The sequence below is a fragment of the Tachyglossus aculeatus genome, chromosome 1 (genome assembly GCF_015852505.1).
Source record: "Tachyglossus aculeatus isolate mTacAcu1 chromosome 1, mTacAcu1.pri, whole genome shotgun sequence".
Classification (NCBI taxonomy): domain Eukaryota; kingdom Metazoa; phylum Chordata; class Mammalia; order Monotremata; family Tachyglossidae; genus Tachyglossus; species Tachyglossus aculeatus.
Window position 1 is genome coordinate 558,090 of NC_052066.1, and position 19,659 is coordinate 577,748.

Here is a 19,659-nt window from a genome sequence, read left to right on the forward strand (position 1 = left end):
GGAGGAGGTGAGCCTTCAGTAGGGCTTTGAAGGGGGGAAGTGTGATTGGGGGATTTAAGGAGGGAGGGTGTTCCAGGTCAGAGGCAGGACATGGGCCAGGGGTCAATGGTGGAACAGGCGAGAACGAGGCACAGTGAGGTTAGCACCAGAGGAGTGGAGTGTGCAGGCTACAGCACTGTACTAAGTGCTTGGAAAGTACAATTCATCAACAGAGAGACAATCCCTGTAGGCGAGAAGGGAAGATAGGTAGGAGGGGGCAAGGTGATGGAGAGCTTTGGAGCCAATAGTGAGGAGTATTTGCTTGATACGGAGGTTGATAGGCAACCACTGGAAATTTCTGAGGAAGGAGGGGCGGGAGAGGTGACATGCCCAGAACGTTTCTGTAGAAAGATAATCCGGGCAGAGGAGTGAAGTGTAGACTGAAGTGGGGAGAGGCAGGAGGTTGGGAGGTCAGAAAGGAGGCTGATGCAGTAATCCAGTCAGGATAGGATGAGTGATTGTACTAATGCAGTAGCAGTTAGGATGGAGAGGAAAGGGTGGATCTTGGCACTTAGCACAGTGCCTAGCACATAGTAAGCACTTAACAAATACCATCATTATTACAATAGTTGGCACATAGTAAGCAGTTAACAAATACCACAATTATTATTGAATGAGTATGCTTGAAAGCAGTGGGAAAGAAGACATTGGAGAGTGAACTGTTGAAGATGGCAATCATGGAGGGTAAAAGGGAGGGGGTTAAGTGTTTGGATAAGATGTGAAAGGTTGGGGTCGGATGTTCAGGTGGAGTGAGTGGATTTTGAGAGGAGACAGAAGATCTCCTAAAATACTGCTGGCAAAGATGGGAGAGTTGAAGAAGGGGCAGGAGGAAGGTGGAGAAGAGCCGGGTAGACTTTAGGGAAATCACACGCCATGGTTTCAATTTTCTCAGTTGAAGCAATTTTCTCCGAGAAGCAGCATGGCTCAGTGGAAAGAGCACGGGCTTTGGAGTCAGAGGTCATGGGGTTAAATCCCATCTCCGCCAACTGTCAGCTGTGTGACTTTAGGCAAGTCACTTAACTTCTCTATGCCTCAGTTACCTCATCTGTAAAATGGGGATTAAGACTGTGAGCCCCCCATGGGACAACCTGATCACCTTGTAACCTCCCCAGCGCTTAGAACAGTACTTTGCACGTAGTAAGCGATTAATAAATGTCATAAAAAAAGGACACGGCCAAATCATTAGGGGCAAGAGCTGGTGGGAGGGGAACAGGGGGTTTGAGGAGGGAGTTAAACATCTAGAACAGTTGGCAGGGGCAATGGGCATGGGTGTCAGGAAGGACTGCTGTTGGGCAGACGAGAGGTCAGAGCTAAAGCTGGCAAAGATAAATCTGCAGTGGAAAAGGAAGGCCTGATATCGAGATTTCCTCCAGCAGCACTCTATGAAGGAAGCGGACTGTGGAGGTGATCCAGGACTGTGGATTCATGGTACGAGGTTGACAAAGGAACAAGGGAACATGGGTGTTGAGCTTGGTGGAGAAGGTGGGTTAGGAGGAATGGCTTCGTGTGTCAAAATCCAGTGTTTCCTGTCGGAGGCAGTGAACTTTAGACTAGTGTTCTGGGGTCACCAGGCTGCGTGGCTGTGTTATCCCTGGGGTGGGAACAGAGCACTGGGCCCTGGCTGCGGGTGGGGTGAGTGTGGACAGACCTCTGGACCCTGGCTGTGGGCAGGGCAGGTGTGGACAGAGCACTGGGCCCCAGGTGCAGGGCGGGCTTGGACAGAGCACTAGGTCCTGTCTGCGGGCAGGCGGGTGGGTGTGGACAGAGCACTGGACCCCGGCTGTGGGTGGGGTGGGTATGGAGAGAGGGTAGGGCTCTGGCTGCAGGTGGGTATGGATGAAGCACTAGGCCCTGGCTGTGGGCAGGGCAGGTGTGGTCAGAGCACCCGGCCCCGGGTGCAGGGCGGGCTAGTGCAGAGCACTGGGTCCTGTCTGCAGGCGGGCGGGTGGGTGTGGACACAGCATTGGGCCCTGACTGGGGGGGGGGGATGAGTACGAGCAGAGCACTGGGCACTGGCTGCAGGCAGGGCAGGTGAGGACAGAGCACAAGGCCCTGGCTGCAGGCGGGTATGGACGGAGTACCGGGCCTTGGCTGTGGGCGGGTATGAATGGACCACTGGGCCCTGGCTGTGGGCAGGCAGGTGTGGACAGAGTCCTGTGTGTGTGTACTGGTGCAAGGGAGAGCCGCAGGTAGGCGGCAAAGTCCTTCATGTTTTGAAGCTGCTACAACTCTGGGCAGCAGGTTGGGCTGGAGCTAGAGGAGGGGGGTGTCTATGTATGCAGCAGACAGCCCTGAGGGCAACAACAGGGACCCTCAGGGATCTGATTTTGGGTTCTCCCCCAACCTGACTCCCCACTTCCTCATCTTCAGGAAAATCCCTCGAGGTCCAGCACCACTGTTCCCAATGAGGTCTGACTACCCTGGTTGCCCACCGATTACTGGGCCAATGAAGAAGCTCAGGAGCGTGACGACCTAATTTTATTGCAACGGTGCCAGGTGCCTTCCTTCCCCCTCATCTGGGGGCAGGTCTGAGGGCCGGAGGGTCCGCCCCTCCAGTAGCAGTTCTGCCACCAGGTGGATCACCCGGGGATCCAGCAGACAACCCAGTAACTCATTAGTGGAGATGGGGGATTGGGGCTGGGTCGGCCTCTCTAGCTTATCCCAGTGGTCACTGTGGCCTCTGTCGCTCTCACCCTCGGGGTTGCCATCGTGTCTGCTGTGTCCGTTGCCCACCTCCAGGGCCCCTCGGGGCTGGGGCAGCACTGGAACCAGGCCCCGGCCGAAGGGCAGTTTCTTCTCTGGCCATGGCCTTGCAGCCCCCTCCCTGGACCACCCTGCCGGTGACTCCCCTCGTCCCTGGGGTCCTTGAGGTCCTTGGGATGGCCGGGCTCTGGGCTCGGGGGGCGCTGATGATTCCTGGTGCTCAAAGTAAGAGGCCACGGCTCTATTCAGATACTGACAGTTCGTGTCGTGGGACGTCTGCTCCGGCTGAGGAAAGAGAAAGAAAGAGAGATAAGAGAGGAAGTCTGCCCAGTTTCCTTGTAAAACCACACCTACAGCCAACCAACCAACCCCGCCCCACCCCATCCCAGCCCCCCTAAAACCCAGCCCCAGCCCTTGATCTCAGTCCCTACCCACTTTCCCACTCAATCAATATGCGTGAAGCACTGTACCAAGCACTTGGGAGGCAGAGTAACACAAGGTCCATCCCAACCACAGCCCTCTACTTCCAACAGGTTCCCTGTGCACCCACCCACCCACCCAGCAGCCCACCGCTCTACCCCGGGACAATGGGCCAAGCCATGGGGACCCTCACCTCGGTGGGGTTTAACCAAGTTTCACTGCTGTCGGGATCGTCCGCCCCCTTAACCGCACACACCACCAGCCGTGTAATCGCTTCCTCCACGCGTGCCCGATGGTCATCGTCCTGGCCCCGCGAGCAGACCGGCCGTCATGTCCCTTGCCCTGAGCCCACCGCCCCCAACTTCCTCCCTGCCGCCTTCCCGCTTCCTTAGTCCCGGCCACGCCGTGAGCTCCAAGAACACTGTACTATGCCTCCCCTTCCCTGCCCAGCCTCTAACCCCTGCCCAGCCCCAGTCTGTGAGCCTAAAGGTCAAGAAGAGGGTCTCGACCCCTGGGATCACCAGTCTGCTGCAGGGGTCCCCCTGGTGGGGCCGAACCTGCTTCAGACCATCCATCTGTCCATCCGTCCGAGCTGGCATTCCTTTGTTTACCCAGCGCCCCCGGTCCCAACACCCGCGGGGCCCGACCCCGTGGGAATGGTCTCGATGGGAAGAGGATTCTGGGACTGGCATCTGGACGTTTGCCCACTCAGTCCGGCCCCTCATGGGCCTGCGACAGCCCCGCTGGAATCTCTCCACCGGAGATGGACGGGTGGGCAGACCAATCCCCGGGGCCTGGGTGGGGTACAGTGGGGCCCGCGGTGCCCACTTTGCCCACATGAGCGCAGGACCACTGAGGGCTTACCAGCTCGATCCAGGAGTTGATGCTGACGGTCACAGGGTCGATGGACTCTACATAGTGCCACCAATGTCTGGGAACCAGCAGGACCTGGAACCAGGCCAGTGGTCAGTGCCTCCCTACTCTCTGAACCAACGACCCCCGGGTCGGGCCCATCAGGAGGAGGAGCTGTTGAACATCCAGCCCAGGCCGGGCCGGCCCTTGGATCTCCGTGTTTGGCCCTTGAACCTTCCAGGCTGGCCCTCAGACCCCCAGTCTAGCCTAGGATCCCGCTCTGACCCGTGGACCCCCATCTGGTCCTTGAACCATCCAGGCTGGCCCTCAGACCTCCCTTTCTGGTCACTGAATTCTCCAAGCTGGCTCTTGGATTCCAGGCTGGTCCTTGGACCATTGGCCTGGCCCCCAGACTCTCGGTCCAGGCCAGGCCTGAGTCTTGGGTTGGTTCACACAGACTGAACTGACTGGACCACTGTCACAATATCACCATCTTCAACGGTATTTATGGAACACTTACTATGTGCTGAGCACTGTACTAAGCGCTTGGGAGAACACAATGCAACAGAGTCGGTACAACAGCAGATCAAATGCAAACTCTAAGCCCTCTCCTGCCAGGGCAGTCCCCAACAGGGGCACCCTTGCAGCGCCCTGTGACCCCTCTTTGTGTTGGGAGTGGTGAGTTGCAATCAGAAAAATCAGAGCCTGCCCTGCCCTGGGGGCAATGGTTCAGCCTGGCAGAGCCCCGGTCAGACAGAAGGGGAGCAGCAGCTGCTGCTTCTTGCTGCCTGAACCCAATGCCGCCAGCCTCTTTCACCCCAAAATGGGGGTTGGGCACCTCACAGAACACGGACAGCGAGCCTGAGAGCAAGCCCTAAGAGGTCCGTCCGCCCACCCAGATAAGGTGGCTTCAGATACCTGAGTGTGCAGGGGCCGGGGGCAGTTCCAGCCCAAGCAGAAAGCCGGAGCCCAGCAGGCCCACTGAGCACGGCCCAGTGAGCCCAGCCCACAGAGCCCGGCCCACCGAGCACAGCCAACCGAGCCCAGGCTAATGGGTTTGGATCAGTGGCCGGGGTGAGGTTCGGGCCTCTTGCCATGCTGACTCCAGGGTGAGGACGGAGATGAGTGTTCACAGGGCGGCCCTGTGGGTGACCCTTGGGAGGGAGACCAGATGCCAGCCTTCCTAGGCCACAGCTTGGAGGCTGTGGGAACACGATTGTGCTGGAAGAGCAGCTAAGGCCCTGCCTCCCCCCTGCGTGGGCAGCTGCTAAACTCCCAGACTGGGTGGCTGAGGACCGGTGGGGAGCTGACGTCCAAGGCTGAGGACCAGCGGGCTGAGTGGGAGGAGGGTCTGAAGACAGGGGTGCTGAGGAATGGGGAGAGGGATGAAGACTGGGGGCTGAGGCTCAGGGGGCTGAGGACTGGGATGGGGGCTGACTGAGGACCAAGGAGATGAGGGCCAGGGCCTGAGGATTTGGGGGTTGAGGACTGGGGGCACTAAGGTCTGGAGGGCTGAGGACTGGGCAGGGCTGAGATCCAGGGGGCTGAGGATGGCACCTCCCCTCAGCACTTGTACAGAGACGCAGCTGGGGGTGGGGGCTATGGTGCTGGGGGGCAGGAGGGAAGGGAAGGGAGTTTCTGGGCTGATTTAGTGGATGATGGGAAGGTGTGAGATGGGGGAGGGGAGGGATAGACAAGAGGGCTGGGAGGGTTCGGGGGGAGGGGTCAGTTACCTGGCCAGGCTCCAGGGTGACCACATGGGCTCGAGCCTCGGTGAAGCGGGGGAAGCGTCGCAGGTCCGGGCGGACCACGTTTACCCTGCTGAACACACTGGACTCCTCATATGGGATTCTGGTTGGGTACAGAAAGGCTGTGTCCTCAGGTGGGAACAGGTGCCATCTCTTCCTGAGCTGGACAAGAGACACAGGAGAAGGGCCGGGGTGCACGTGGGCAGGTTGACACAGCTCCAGAGCACCCCGGGCATCCGATGCTCCCAGCAGACCTGCCGACCCCAACCCTGCACCCTGGACAGAGGGGGTCAGAGGGCAGAGAAGGCCCCCCGGGACCACCCATGCTGGGCCTCAGTTTGGGCCTGTAAACACTGACATCTGCACTGAACGCTCAACCACCTCTGTTGGCATTTGAAACCGTTGACTGGTTAGTTGGCTGGGGCACCACCAAGGCTCCCCTCGCTCCTGGGCCAGGCGATAGGTCCCTCCCCCCCCAATCAATTGTATTTATTGAGCACTTACTGTGTGTAGAGCACTGTACTAAGCACCTGAGAGAGTACAATAGAACAGATTTTGTAGACACGTTCCCTGCCCAACAGGCAGAGCCCCGGCATGGCTTTCTGAGGGTATTTGGTGTGGAACACTGGGTCCTCGGTGGGCTCGCCCCGTTCTCTGGGGGGCAGCCCCAGCAATCAGTCTGTCAATCATTGTATTGCTTCAGCACTCACTTAGCACTGTACTGACCCTTTGGGAGTGTACAGTTGGAACACAGGTAGGGGAAGCAGCAGAGTGCAAGGATATGAATGTACAGGCTGAGGGGTGGGCTACGTAGGGGCTTAGGTAGTGCCAAAGTATTCAAGTGGTAGGAGGGGAAAAGGAAGTGAGCTGATCAGGGAAGACTTCTTGGAAGAGGCAGTGAGAAGCAGAGTGGTCTAGTGGATAGAGCCCAGGCCTGAGAGTCAGAAGGACCTGGGTTCTAATCCCGACTCTGCCACTTGTCTGTTGTATGATCTTGGGCAAATCACTTCACTTCTTTGGGCCTCAGTTACCGCATCTGTAAAATGGGGATTAAAACTGCTTGCTTCTTTGAGGGACAGGGACTGTGTCCAACCTGATTAGTTCACACCTATCCCAGCACCTGGTGCAGTGCCTGGCACAAAGTAAGCGCTTAACAAATACCCTAAGGAAAAAAAGAGATGGAATTTCTAAAGGGCTTCAAAAGTGGGCAGAGCCACAATCTGCCAGACGAAAAGGGGAGGGAGTTCCAGGCAAGAGGGGAGGGAGGGAGCGAGGGGTCGATGGCAAGAGGAAGAGAGCGAAGCACAGTGAGGAGGGTGGTCGGAGGGGAATGAAGAGTGTGAGCTGGGGTGTAGTGGGAGGAGAATAGAGAAGTGGGGGGGGGGAGCTGGCTGAGAGTCTTAAAGCCAATGGCCAGCAGTCTCCGCTTGATATGGGCACTGTGGCTCAGTGGAAAGAGCATGGGCTTTGGAGTCAGAGGTCATGGGTTCGAATTCCGACTCCACCACGTCTGCTGTGTGACCTTGGGCAAGTCACTTAACTTCTCTGAGCCTCGGTTACCTCATTTGTAAAATGGGGATTAAGACTGTGAGCTCCACGTGGGACAACTTGATCACCTTGTATCCCCCCCAGTGCTTAGAACAGTGCTCTGCACACAGTAAGCGCTCAATAAATACGATTGATTGATTGATTGATATGGGCAACCCCTGGCGGGTTTGGAGGAGCGGGGAGACGTGCACAGAACTGTTTTATTTAGAAAAATGATCTGGGCAGCAGAGTGACATACGGACTGGATAAGGCATCACTCCCAGGCTCCTACCAGCCTGCCCCGTGCTCCGTGGCCGACCTGCTGCCACCAGGAGGGACATGACCTCAGGCAGGCATGGGCTGGAGCTGCCTGCACCTCTGGGGATGGACAGGAGTGGCCATCTGTAAGGCCAGCGGGAAGCAGCAGTCCATAAGATCAGCGGTTCCCTCACCATGTGGCCCGGCACAGGAAGACAGCTGGTCTGCAGCTGGCCCCAGTGGTGTGCGTGCATGATCTTTAACCCTGGGGCCAATCTTTCATGCCCCACCCTTCCACTCAGGACGGCTATCACCTCTCAGAGCCAAGGGCCTTGGGGGGGGGGGGGGGGGTTCCAGTCGCCACCCCAACCCCGGCCACGGCCACCACCCCGAACGCCACTCACAGCCCCGCTCACCTCCCCTGGACTTGAAGCACCAGGTTGCAGCCATAGGAGTCTTGGTGGCACAGAGTGTTGGCGCCCGCAGAGCCGATCCACAACGAGCTCTCTTTGCCCCCGCGTCCAGGGAAGCCAAAATCAGACCACGTCACCGCCTGCGTGTGGAAAGGCACCCGGTAGACACGTCGAGTAGGGACGAGACCCGCCAGGAGGACCCCTGCCCCCTACCACAAGAGAGTTGAGAGAGAAAGGGGCCCCACGCAGGCTCCCCTTGCTCGCCATCACTGGCAGCTCGGGCTCCGGCTCAGACCCACCTTGAGCTACACAGCCTCAAAAGGGCTGCAGGGAGTGGTGAGGGACTGGGGAGAGGTCACGGAGGGAACAATCGGCGAATGGTGAGGGAGTGGCAAGGGAAAACGGTGTAACGGATAGAGAACAGGCCTGAGAGTCAGAAGGTCATGGGTTCTAATAGCTCCGCCACTTGTCTGCTGTGTGGCCTTGGGCAAGTCAATTCACTTCCCTGGGCCTTAGTTACCTTATCTGTAAAATGGGGATTAAAGACTGTGAGCCCCATGTGGGACAGAGACTGTGTCCAATCTGATCACCAGTCCTTAGAAAAGTGTTTGGCACATAGTAAGTGCTTAACAAATACCATCACTATTATAATTATTATTACTTCAAGGGAGGGAGCCATCAGGAAGTGGCCAGGGAGTGGCCAGGGAGGGAGTGTTTGGGGAGCGATCGGGGAGTAGCGAGGGAGGAAGCAGCCCTGGCCACATGGAGGAGTGACTCTCCCCTTGTGGTCCCTGACTCTTCCCCCAGTGACCCAGCTTGGCCCTTCTTGCACCTGCAACATTTCTCAAGGTTTCCCGCTAATTACAGGGAGGTGTGGTCCATGCCCGTTCCCAACTCACGCCAACGAAGCAACTGCTTGAGGCAGAGGAGCAAGGTGTCCTAGGTGGAAGGAGCCCAGGCCCAGGAGTCAGAAGACCTGGCTTCAAATCCTGGCTCTGACATTTGCCTGCTGTGTGGCCTTGGGTAAGTCACTTCACTTTTCTGGGCCTCAGTTTCCTTATGTGGAAAAGGAAGATTCGAGACCAGCTCTCCCTCCTCCTTAGACTGTGAGCCCCATGTGAGTCAGGGATTGGGTCTGACCCAATTACCCTGTATCTTCCCCAATGCTCAGTACAGTGCTTACCACATAGTAATAACAATGATGATATGTGTTAAGCACTTACTATGTGCGAAGCACTGTTCTAAGAGCTGGGGGGATACAAGGTGATCAGGTTGTCCCACGTGGGGCTCACAGTCTTCATCCCCATTTTACAGATGAGGTTAACTGAGGCACAGAGAAGTTAAGTGGCTTGCCTAAGGTCACACAGCTGACAAGTGGCGGAGCTGGGATTCGAACCCATGACCTCTGACTCCCAAACCCGGGCTCTTTCCACTGAACCATGCTGTTTCTCTTAGTAAGTGCTTAACATATAGCACAACCATTAATTTCTCAAGTCAGCTGTCAGAGGTTAGCCCAGTGGGAGAGGCGTGGCAGCTGTGGGGACAGGGGCTCCTCAAGTGGCTGGCGAGGAACCCTGTGGCTCATGGGTGAGAGCACAAGGCCTCCTGGAAGCGCGGGCAAGAAGGACAGCAGCGAGTAAGCCCGGGTCACGGGGGGGCCCCTGCTCACCCGGAGAGCATGTGCATTGCCGGCAAACATGCTGGCCATGTACTTGTAATCTGCGTAGGCCCAGGAAGTCCGGGCGTCATAGGAGTCAAATGGTCCCGGCCCGCTGACCGTCTGCCCGCCGTCGGTAGGCCCATCGTCAGTCTGCTTGCCACGGTCACTCCATGCCATAAAGTCCGCCAGCGTGGCATCCACGTAATCACATGACGTCTCAAACTGTGGATCTGCAAGGGACGGTGGACTCGGGGATGCGGCCGGGAGGGAAGCCTGGTAGGGCCAGGGAGCGTGGTGGGGACGAGGACCCCAGCTGGGATGGGGAAACCAGCAGGGACAGGGATGGGGAGCCCAGCAGGAACGGGAAGCACAGCAAGGTGGAGAGAGCAGCAGGCTCGGTGATGGGGAGTCCAGTGGGGTGTAGCATTTGGCAGAGTATAACAGAATTAGTAGCAGTGGTAGCATTGATTGAGTGCTTACTTGATGTGGTGCAATGGACTAAACTAAGCGACTCATTCCCTACCCACAAGAAGCTTCCACTCCAAAAGGGGTGCCAAACAGAAAAATATTTACAACTAGTGGGGCCAAAAATTAAAAAAGTCACCTTATATACTCCCAAACCCTGCCCTCTCCCTGACTTTCCCATCACTGTTGACGGCACTACCATTCTTGCCATCTCAAAAGCCCGCAACCTTGGTGTCATCCTCGACTCTGCTCTCTCATTCAACCCTCACAACCAAGCCGTCACCAAAACCTGCCGGTCTCAGCTCCGCAACATTGCCAAGATCCGCTCTTTCCTCTCCAAACAAACCGCTACCCTGCTCGTTCAAGCTCTCATCCTATCCCGTCTGGACTACTGCATCAGACTACTCCCCCTTTTAGACTGTGAGTCCACTGTTGGGTAGGGACTGTCTCTATGTGTTGCCAATTTGTACTTCCCAAGCGCTTAGTACAGTGCTCTGCACATAGTAAGCGCTCAATAAATACGATTGATGATGATGATGATGACGAGCCTTCTCTCTGATCTCCCATCCCCTTGTCTCTCCCCACTTCAATCCATACTTCATGCTGCTTCCCGGATTGTCTTTGTCCAGAAACGCTCTGGGAATGTTACTCCCCTCCTCAAAAATCTCCAGTGGCTACCAATCAACCTGCGCATCAGGCAGAAACTCCTCACCCTGGGCTTCAAGGCTCTCCATCACCTCGCCCCCTCCTACCTCACCTCCCTTCTCTCCTTCTACAGCCCAGCCTGCACCCTCCGCTCCTCTGCCGCTAAACTCCTCAATGAGCCTCGTTCTCACCTGTCCTGCCGTAGACCCCCGGCCCACGTCATCCCCCTCGCCTGGAATGCCCTCCCTCCGCACATCCGCCAAGCTAGCTCTCTTCCTCCCTTCAAGGCCCTACTGAGAGCTCACCTTCTCCAGGAGGCCTTCCCAGACTGAGCCCCCTCCTTCCTCTCCCCCTCGCCTCCCCCTCCATCCCCCCATCTTACCTCCTTCCCTTCCCCACAGCACCTGTATATATGTATATATGTTTGAACATATTTATTACTCTATTTATTTATTTATTTTACTTGTACATATCTATTCTATTTATTTTATTTTGTTAATATGTTTGGTTTTGTTCTGTCTCCCCCTTCTAGACTGTGAGCCCACTGTTGGGTAGGGACTGTCTCTATATGTTGCCAACTTGTACTTCCCAAGCGCTTAGTACAGGGCTCTGCACACAGTAAGCGCTCAATAAATACGATTGATGATGATGATGATGATGAACAAGGACAGAGAGTTATGGGACAGTGAGACAAAAGAACAGAGAGGTCAGGTGGGGCCAGAAAGTGGAGAGCCTGGAAGCTGATGGTGGAGAGTTTTGGTTTGGGGAGAAGAGACACAGAGACCAGAGGAGGGTTTGGCAGAGAGGAGAGACGTGGGCTGGGCGCTGCTTCGGGAAGACAATCCGTGGGGTGGCAGCGTGGAGTCGAGATTGGAAGGGGAGAGGCTGGAGGCAGGGAGGCCGGCGAGGAGGCCGATGCACTAGACTAGCCACGGTACGACCAGAGCTGGTACCGGGATGGACTGGGGAGAGGAAGGGGCAGATCAGCGTGGCGTAGAGCAGTGTGGCTCAGTGGAACGAGCATGGGCTTGGGAGTCAGAGGTCATGGGTTCTAATCTCAGCTCCACCATTTGTCTGCTGTGTGACTTTGGGCAGGTCACTTAACTTCTCTGTGCCTCAGTTCCCTCATTTGTAAAACGGGGATTAAGACTGTGAGCCCCATGTGGGACAACCTGATTACCTTGTATCCCCCCCCAGAGCTTAGAATAGTGCGTGGCACACAGTAAGCGCTTAACAAATGCCATCTTTATTATTATCAGGGAGAGGTTGGGCAGGAAGAACCGACGGGGATCAGTAGTTGATTGGCTGAGGGAGGGGGAAGACAGAGAGGAGCCGAGGATGACTCCGAGTTGTGGAATTCTGGGTCGGGGAGGAGGGTGACGTTGACTGAGATGGGAGAGTCAGAGAGGTGTAGGTTTGGGGGAAAGATGATTTGTTAAGTTTTTGACAAAGATTAGTAGAATTGGTAGACCTGATCTGTGCCCTCAAGAACACACAATCCAATGGAGATGGGCCAGGGCTTGCACAGGTGGCCAGGGCCCGTAGGGGAAGGCCAGGGCCTGAGGGATGGGCCAGGGGCTGCTGCAGCAAACCAGGGTCTGAAGGAGTAGGCCAGGGCCCACGGGCCAGGATCTATGAAGGTGAGAAACAGAGACCGAGGGGCTGGTTCTACGCCAGAAGCGTGAGGAGCAGCAAACCTGTGAGGCCTTCACTGCCAGAATGGCTGCGGTGGTGGCTGGGGCTGTACCTGTGGCCTTGGCTGCTTGACTCTCGACTGTGCGGAGCCCAGAACTCTGCTCCTCGAGCCCTGGTTCACCAGCCCTCTTGTGGGATATATTACTATCTTTTGTCTTTTTTGTTGTTTTTGTGTTAGTACTGTCTCAATCTTCCTGATGACTGCCATCCACTATATCTCACCACCTTCACTCTTTCCTTTTCTTCCTCCTTGACTCTCCCTCTGTCTTTCTCTGTCTCACCCCTGTCTCTCTCTGGGTTCTTCGTCTTCCCCTGTCGTCTGTGTCTCTCTCCCTCTTGCTCTCCCGTCCCCCTAACCCCCACACGTATAAAGAAGCAGCATGGCTCAGTGGAAAGAGCACGGGCTTTGGAGTCAGAGGTCATGGGTTCAAATCCCGGCTCTGCCAATTGTCAGCTGGGTGACTTTCGGCAAGTCACTTAACTTCTCTGTGTCTCAGTTCCCTCATCTGTAAAATGGGGATTAAGGCTGTGAGCCCCACGTGGGACAACCTGATCACCTTGTATCCCCCTAGCGCTTAGAACAGTGCTTTGCACATAGTAAGCGCTTAATAAACACCATCATTATTATTATTACTAGGGATTTGAAGATGCTGCTTCAGATGGTGGAGGGGCTGTCCATCCTGGACCAGCATCCGATTCCCACCTGGCTTACAAGTGGCCAGTCGGGGGCCCCGAGGGAGGGGGGGGTCAGGCGGCCCCTCCGCAGGTGGGAGGGCTGGCCAGAGGCAGGTCCCGGGGGCCACCCAGCCTGCTCCCGGTGTCCCTCTTACAGTCCTACCTGAGCCGAAGTCCCTCTTTCCCATCCTGAAGCGAATGGGCGCGTCCCCGAGGAGCGTGGCGATGTGTCCAGCCGTCCAGGAGAGCGCGGGCCAGTCGTCAGCCATGCTGCAGAACACGGCGGGACGCTGCAGGCTCAGCACCAACCCTCTGGCCTCCTCGGGAGTGAATGGTTTGGGCCGCTCCTCTGCAGGGGATATGCACACACACACACACAACCGCCCATGGCGGCGGGTGAGGGGGACCAGGTCCTCAGGCAGCATGGGGAGGTCAACATGGGGAACCTGGCTCCCAGGACCGGGGCAGCCCCGCTGGGCTGCTGCTGCTGCTGCTGGCCCAGGAGGCTTCTTTACTTCCCCACACCTGGATGCCGGCTTCCAGCTCAATGGCCACCGAGATCACTGACAGTCAGGTGGTCACCCTTGGGTGGGCCTCCAACCAGGGGACAGAGGCTGCTCTGACAGGTCCAGGTTAGGCAGGCTCAGGAACCCAACTTGGCACAAGGCATAGGACTTGGGGATGGATCTCTCTCGTCAGGGAAGGGCCCTAGGGTGACAGTTCCTCCATCCCCCACCCCTCCACCCCCAGGGGGAAGGGCTCTGTCTCTGTACTAAGTGCTTGGAAAAGTACAGTACGATAGAGTTGGTAAGCACGATCCCTTCCGGGTTTACAATAAATTACAGATGGGGGAAATAGAGAATACAATGGATTTGCATATAAATGCCATGGAGCTGAGTATCAACGTCCTTAGGGGGTACACAGTCAATTATACTGTCAATTATACCCTTCTAGATTGTGAGCCCGTTGTTGGGTAGGGACCGTCTCTATATGTTGCCAACTTGTACTTCCCAAGCGCTTAGTACAGTGCTCTGCACACAGTAAGCGCTCAATAAATACGATTGATTGATTCCCAGACTAAGCCCCCTCCTTCCTCTCCCGCTCCCCATCTCCCCCACCTTACCTCCTTCCCCTCCCCACAGCCCCTGTATATAAGTATATATGTTTGTACGAATTTATTACTCTATTTTATTTGTGCATATTTATTCTATTTATTTTGTTAATATGTTTAGTTTTTTTCTCTGTGTCCCCCTTCTAGACTGTGAGCCCACTGTAGGGTAGGGACCGTCTATATACGTTGCCGACTCGTACTTCCCAAGTGCTTAGTACAGTGCTCTGCACACAGTAAGCGCTCAATAAATACGTTTGAATGAATGAATGAATGAATTGACACCTGTCTACCCGTTTTGTTTTGTTGCCTGTCTCCCCCTTCTAGACTGTGAGCCCGTTGTTGGGTAAGGACTGTCTCTGCTGTCAAATTGTACTTTCCAAGCGCTTAGTACAGTGCTCTGCACACAGTAAGCGCTCAATAAATACGATTGAATGAATGAATGAATGCTTCCGCCCTCCAGTCCCCAACTCAGGGTCCCCTCCTCTAGGAAGCTTTTTCAGCTTAGGCCCTTTGGGCCTGGTACTTTTTTTAAAAAATAGTATTTGTTAAGTGCTATGTGCCAGGCACTGTACTAAACACTGGAATAGATGCAAGTTAATCAGTTTGGATGCAGTCCATGTCCCATGTGGGACCTTGGGCAAGTCACTTAACTTCTCTGAGCCTCCGTTACCTCATCTGGAAAATGGGGATTAAGACTGTGAGCCCCACGTGGGACAACTTGATCACCTTGTATCCCCCCCGGGCGCTTAGAACAGTGCTCTGCACATAGTAAGCGCTTAACAAATGCCATCATTATTATTATTATTATTATTATTATTATGTGGGTCTCACAGTCTTAATCCCCATTTTACAGATGAGGTTACAGAGGCACACAGAAATGAAGTGAATTGTACAAGGTCACAGAGAGGCGGAATGGTAGAGGCGGAACTGGAACCCAAGTGCTTCTGACTCTTAGGCCTGTGCTCTATCCGTTAGGCCACGCTGCTTCTCTAATAATAACTGTGGTATTTGTCAAGCGCTTACTAAATGACAAGCACTGTACTAAGCACTGGGGTAGTTGCAAGATCATCAGTCCAAGTTGGCAACATCTAGAGACAGTCCCTACCCAACAGTGGGCTCACAGTCTAGAAAGGGGGCCTCCGGGATCGTCGCCCCACCGGGCCTCTACCCTGTCAGGGGTTGGGGTCGCCGGGGGGTCATCCTCTCCTACCTCCTCCTCCTCCTTCACCTCCATCTCCTCCTCCTGCCCCCCCCGTCGCCGCCATGATGCGCCGGGCGCGGCCCGCCCCCAAACCCGCCCAACTGGCGCCAAGCCGGGTCACGTGGTGTCGGCCGGAGGGTCGCGTGGGAGGGGGCGGGGCGGGCACGTGACTCTGCCCCGGCTCGGCGGAGGGGGGCGGGGCCGGCTGCGTTTAGGTGGCCGCGGGTGCGAGTGCGCATGTGCGGGCCTCCGTGCATCAATCAATCAAGCAATCGTATTTATTGAGCGCTTGCTGTGTGCAGAGCACTGTACTAAGCGCCTGGGAAGTACAAACTGGCAACATATAGAGACGGTCCCTACCCAACAGCGGGCTCACAGTCTAGTCCGCCAAGCTAGCTCTCTTCCTCCCTTCAAGGCCCTACTGAGAGGGACTGTCTCTATATGTTGCCAACTTGTACTTCCCCAGCGCTTAGTACAGTGCTCTGCACACAGTAAGCGCTCGATAAGTACGATTGAGGATCAGAGCTCACCTCCTCCAGGAGGCCTTCCCACACTGAGCCCCTTCCTCTCCCCCTTGCTCCCCTCTCCATCCCCCCCCATTTTACCTCCTTCCCTTCCCCACAGCATCTCTCTCTCTCTCTCTCTCTATATATATATATATATCTGTACATATTTATTACTCTATTTATTTATTTTACTTGTACATATCTATTCTATTTATTTTATTTTGTTAGTATGTTTGGTTTTGTTCTCCGTCTCCCCCTTTTAGACTGTGAGCCCACTGTTGGGTAGGGACTGTCTCTATATGTTGCCAACTTGTACTTCCCAAGCGCTTAGTACAGTGCTCTGCACACAGTAAGTGCTCAATAAATACGATTGATTGATTGATAGTCACAATTCAACCGTATTTATTATTCTATTTATTTTATTTACCATTCACTATTCTATTTATTTTATTTTGTTAATATATTTTGTTTTGTTATCCGTCTCCCCCTTCTAGACTGTGAGCCCGTTGTTGGGGAGGGACCGTCTCTATACGTTACCAACCTGTACTTCCCAAGCGCTTAGTACAGTGCTCTGCACACAGTAAGTGCTCAATAAATACGATTGAATGAAAAAAAGAATGAATTTATTGAGCGCTTACTGTGTGCAGAGCGCTTGGGAAGTACAAGTCGACAGCGTATTTATTGAGCGCTTAACGTGTGCAGAGCACTGTACTAAGCGCTTGGGAAGTACAAGACGGCAACCTATAGAGACGATCCCTCCCCAACAACGGGCTCAGTCTAGAAGTATGTCACTATAGCCCTTTTTTTGTTTATAATAACAATAATGATGGCATTTATTAAGCGCTTACTATGTGAAAAGCACTGTTCTAAGCGCAGGGGAGGTTACAAGGTGATCAGGTTGTCCCACAGGGGGCTCACAGTCTTCATCCCCATTTTACAGATAAGGTAACTGAGGCATAAAGAATAATAATAATAATAATGATCATTAAGCACTTACTATGTGCAAAGCACTGTTCTAAGCGCTGGGGGGATACAAGGTGACCAGGTTGTCCCACGTGGTGCTTACGGTCTTCATCCCCATTTTACAGATGAGGTCACTGAGGCCTATTTATTTATTACTCTGTACTTTATACTTTGTACTCTATTTATTTATTTATTTATTTTACTTGTACATTTCTATCCTACTTATTTTATTTTGTTGGTATGTTTGGTTCTGTTCTCTGTCTCCCCCTTTTAGACTGTGAGCCCACTGTTGGGTAGGGACTGTCTCTATGTGATGCCAATTTGTACTTCCCAAGCGCTTAGTACAGTGCTCTGCACATAGTAAGCGCTCAATAAATACGATTGATTGATTGATTGATTGAGGCACAGAGAAGTGAAATGACTTACCCAAAGTCACACAGCTGACAATTGGTGGAGCCGGGATTTGAACCCATGACCTCTGACTCCAAAGCCCATGCTCTTTCCACTGAGCCACGCTGCTTATGGTATTGGTCACCCTGCACCGGGAACTGTACTAAGCGCTGGGGTCGGTACAAGGTTGTATGTAATCAATGTCCCTCATGGGATTTACAGTCTTAATTCCCATTTTTCAGATGAAGTAACTGAGGCACAGAGAGGCTAAATGGTCACCCGAGGTCACACAGCAGACAAGTGGCAGAGCAGGGATTAGAACCCAGGTCCTTCTGATTCCCAGGCCCGTGCTCTATTCACTAGACCACACTGCTTTTCTCAGCACTTAAAAAATGCTGTGTGTGCCCAGTTCCGGGGGAAAAAATCCACCGGAGAGAACGAAGCATGATCCCTGCCTGGCTTCCAGAGGCCACAGTCTTAAAATAAACTGGGGGGCGGGGCTGGTGACAGGCACATGAGGGGGATAATTAAAACAAGCCAAAGCTCAGAATACCGGCTCTGCCACTGGTATGCTTTGTGACCTTGAACATGTCATTTAACTTCCCTGTGTCTCAGTTTCCTCATCTGTAAATTGGGGATTCAATACCTGTTCTCCCTCCTACTAAGACTGTGACTAAGACTGTGGCAGGGACCGTGTCCGACCTGAATACCTTGTAAATTGGGGGTTCAATACCTGTTCTCCCTCCTACTAAGACTGTGACTAAGACTGTGGCAGGGACCGTGTCCGACCTGAATACCTTGTAAATTGGGGATTCAATACCTGTTCTCCCTCCTACTAGGACTGTGACTAAGACTGTGGCAGGGACCGTGTCCGACCTGAATACCTTGTATCTATCCTAGTGCTTAATACAGTCCTTGGCACAGAGTAAGTGCTTAACAAATGCCATGTTTTTATTATTATCATTATTACTATTATTATCAATCAAGCGCCGGTGCCTTGTGTACTTGTGATCTTCCTCCACGGCCGCTTTGGGTGGCCGCTCCCCAGTTTAGCAGAGGCTCTAAGCCTCTCTCTGGCTCCAACCCTGCACCCCTTTGCCTTTCCCACAGCTCAGCCCCCCTGACTTCCCAGGCCTCTCCAGGAAGTTTCGATCAGGCAGGAGCTAAGGGGGCACCAAGCACTGTGGATCAGTGGAAAGAGCACGGGCTTTGGATTCAAAGGTCATGGGTTCAAATCCCGGCTCCGCCAATTGTCAGCTGTGACTTTGGGCACATCACTTCTCTGTGCCTCAGTTCCCTCATTTGTAAAATGGGGATTAAGACTGTGAACCCCCCGTGGGACAACCTGATCACTGTGTGAGCTTCCCAGTGCTTAGAACAGAGCTTTGCACATAGTAAGTGCTTAATAAATGCCACCATTATTATTAATAATAATTACCCGGCTGACCCCACATTCTATTTGTCCGCTTATTTGTATTGATGTCTGCCCCCCCACAATGCCCGGACTGTGAGCTCGTTGTGGGAAAGGATTGTCCCTCTTTATTGCTGTATTGTACTTTCCCAAACGCTTAGTACAGTGCTCTGCACATAGTAAACGCTTAATATGATTGAATGAATTCTACGCACCTCCTGATTAATCAGTGGTATTAATAATAATGATGGCATTTATTAAGCGCTTACTATCTGCAAAGCACTGTTCTAAGTGCTTGGGGGGATACAAGGTGATCAGGTTGTCCCACGTGGGGCTCCCAGTCTTTTTTTACAGATGAGGTAACTGAGGATCAGAGAATAATAATAATAATAATAATGTTGGTATTTGTTAAGCGCTTACTATGTGCAAAGCACTGTTCTAAGCGCTGGGGGGAACACAAGGAGATGAGGTTGTCCCATGTGGGGCTCACAGTCTTAATCCCCATTTTACAGATGAGGGAACTGAGGCACAGAGAAGTTAAGTGATTTGCCCAAGGTCACACAGCAGACATGTGGCAGAGCTGAGATTCGAACCCACGACCTCTGACTCCCTCACCTCACCTCTGACTCACCTCTCCCCCTCCTACCTCACCTCCCTTCTCTCCTTGTCCAGCCCATCCTGCACCCTCCGCTCCTCTGCCGCTAATCTCCTCACCGGGCCTCGTTCTCGCCTGTCCCGCCGTCGACCCCCGGCCCACGTCATCCCCCGGGCCTGGAATGCCCTCCCTCTGCCCATCCGCCAAGCTAGCTCTCTTCCTCCCTTCAAGGCCCTACTGAGAGCTCACCTCCTCCAGGAGGCCTTCCCAGACTGAGCCCCTTCCTACCTCTCCCCCTCGTCCCCCTCTCCATCCCCCCATCTTACCTCCTTCCCTTCCCCACAGCACCTGTATATATGTATATATGTCTGTACATATTTAT

General features: G+C 54.2%; 1 protein-coding gene across 2 annotated transcripts; it reads right to left on the reverse strand.

Moving 5' to 3' along the window:
• Positions 1–2,509: 2,509 nt before the first annotated feature.
• Positions 2,510–15,493, reverse strand: HSPBAP1 (HSPB1 associated protein 1). Of its 2 annotated transcripts, none has more exons than XM_038748079.1 (8): positions 15,422–15,493; positions 13,264–13,449; positions 9,630–9,850; positions 7,964–8,100; positions 5,748–5,865; positions 4,027–4,110; positions 3,356–3,466; positions 2,510–3,027 (listed from the first exon to the last, which is right to left on the reverse strand). In XM_038748079.1, the coding sequence occupies exons 1-8, from the start codon at positions 15,474–15,476 to the stop codon at positions 2,518–2,520; spliced, it is 1,422 nt and encodes a 473-aa protein (XP_038604007.1). In that variant the 5' UTR covers positions 15,477–15,493; the 3' UTR covers positions 2,510–2,517. The 2 variants fall into 2 exon arrangements, with proteins under 2 accessions (XP_038604007.1, XP_038603998.1); XM_038748070.1 differs by having other exon boundaries at positions 5,748–5,919.
• Between the last annotated feature and the right edge of the window lie 4,166 nt (positions 15,494–19,659).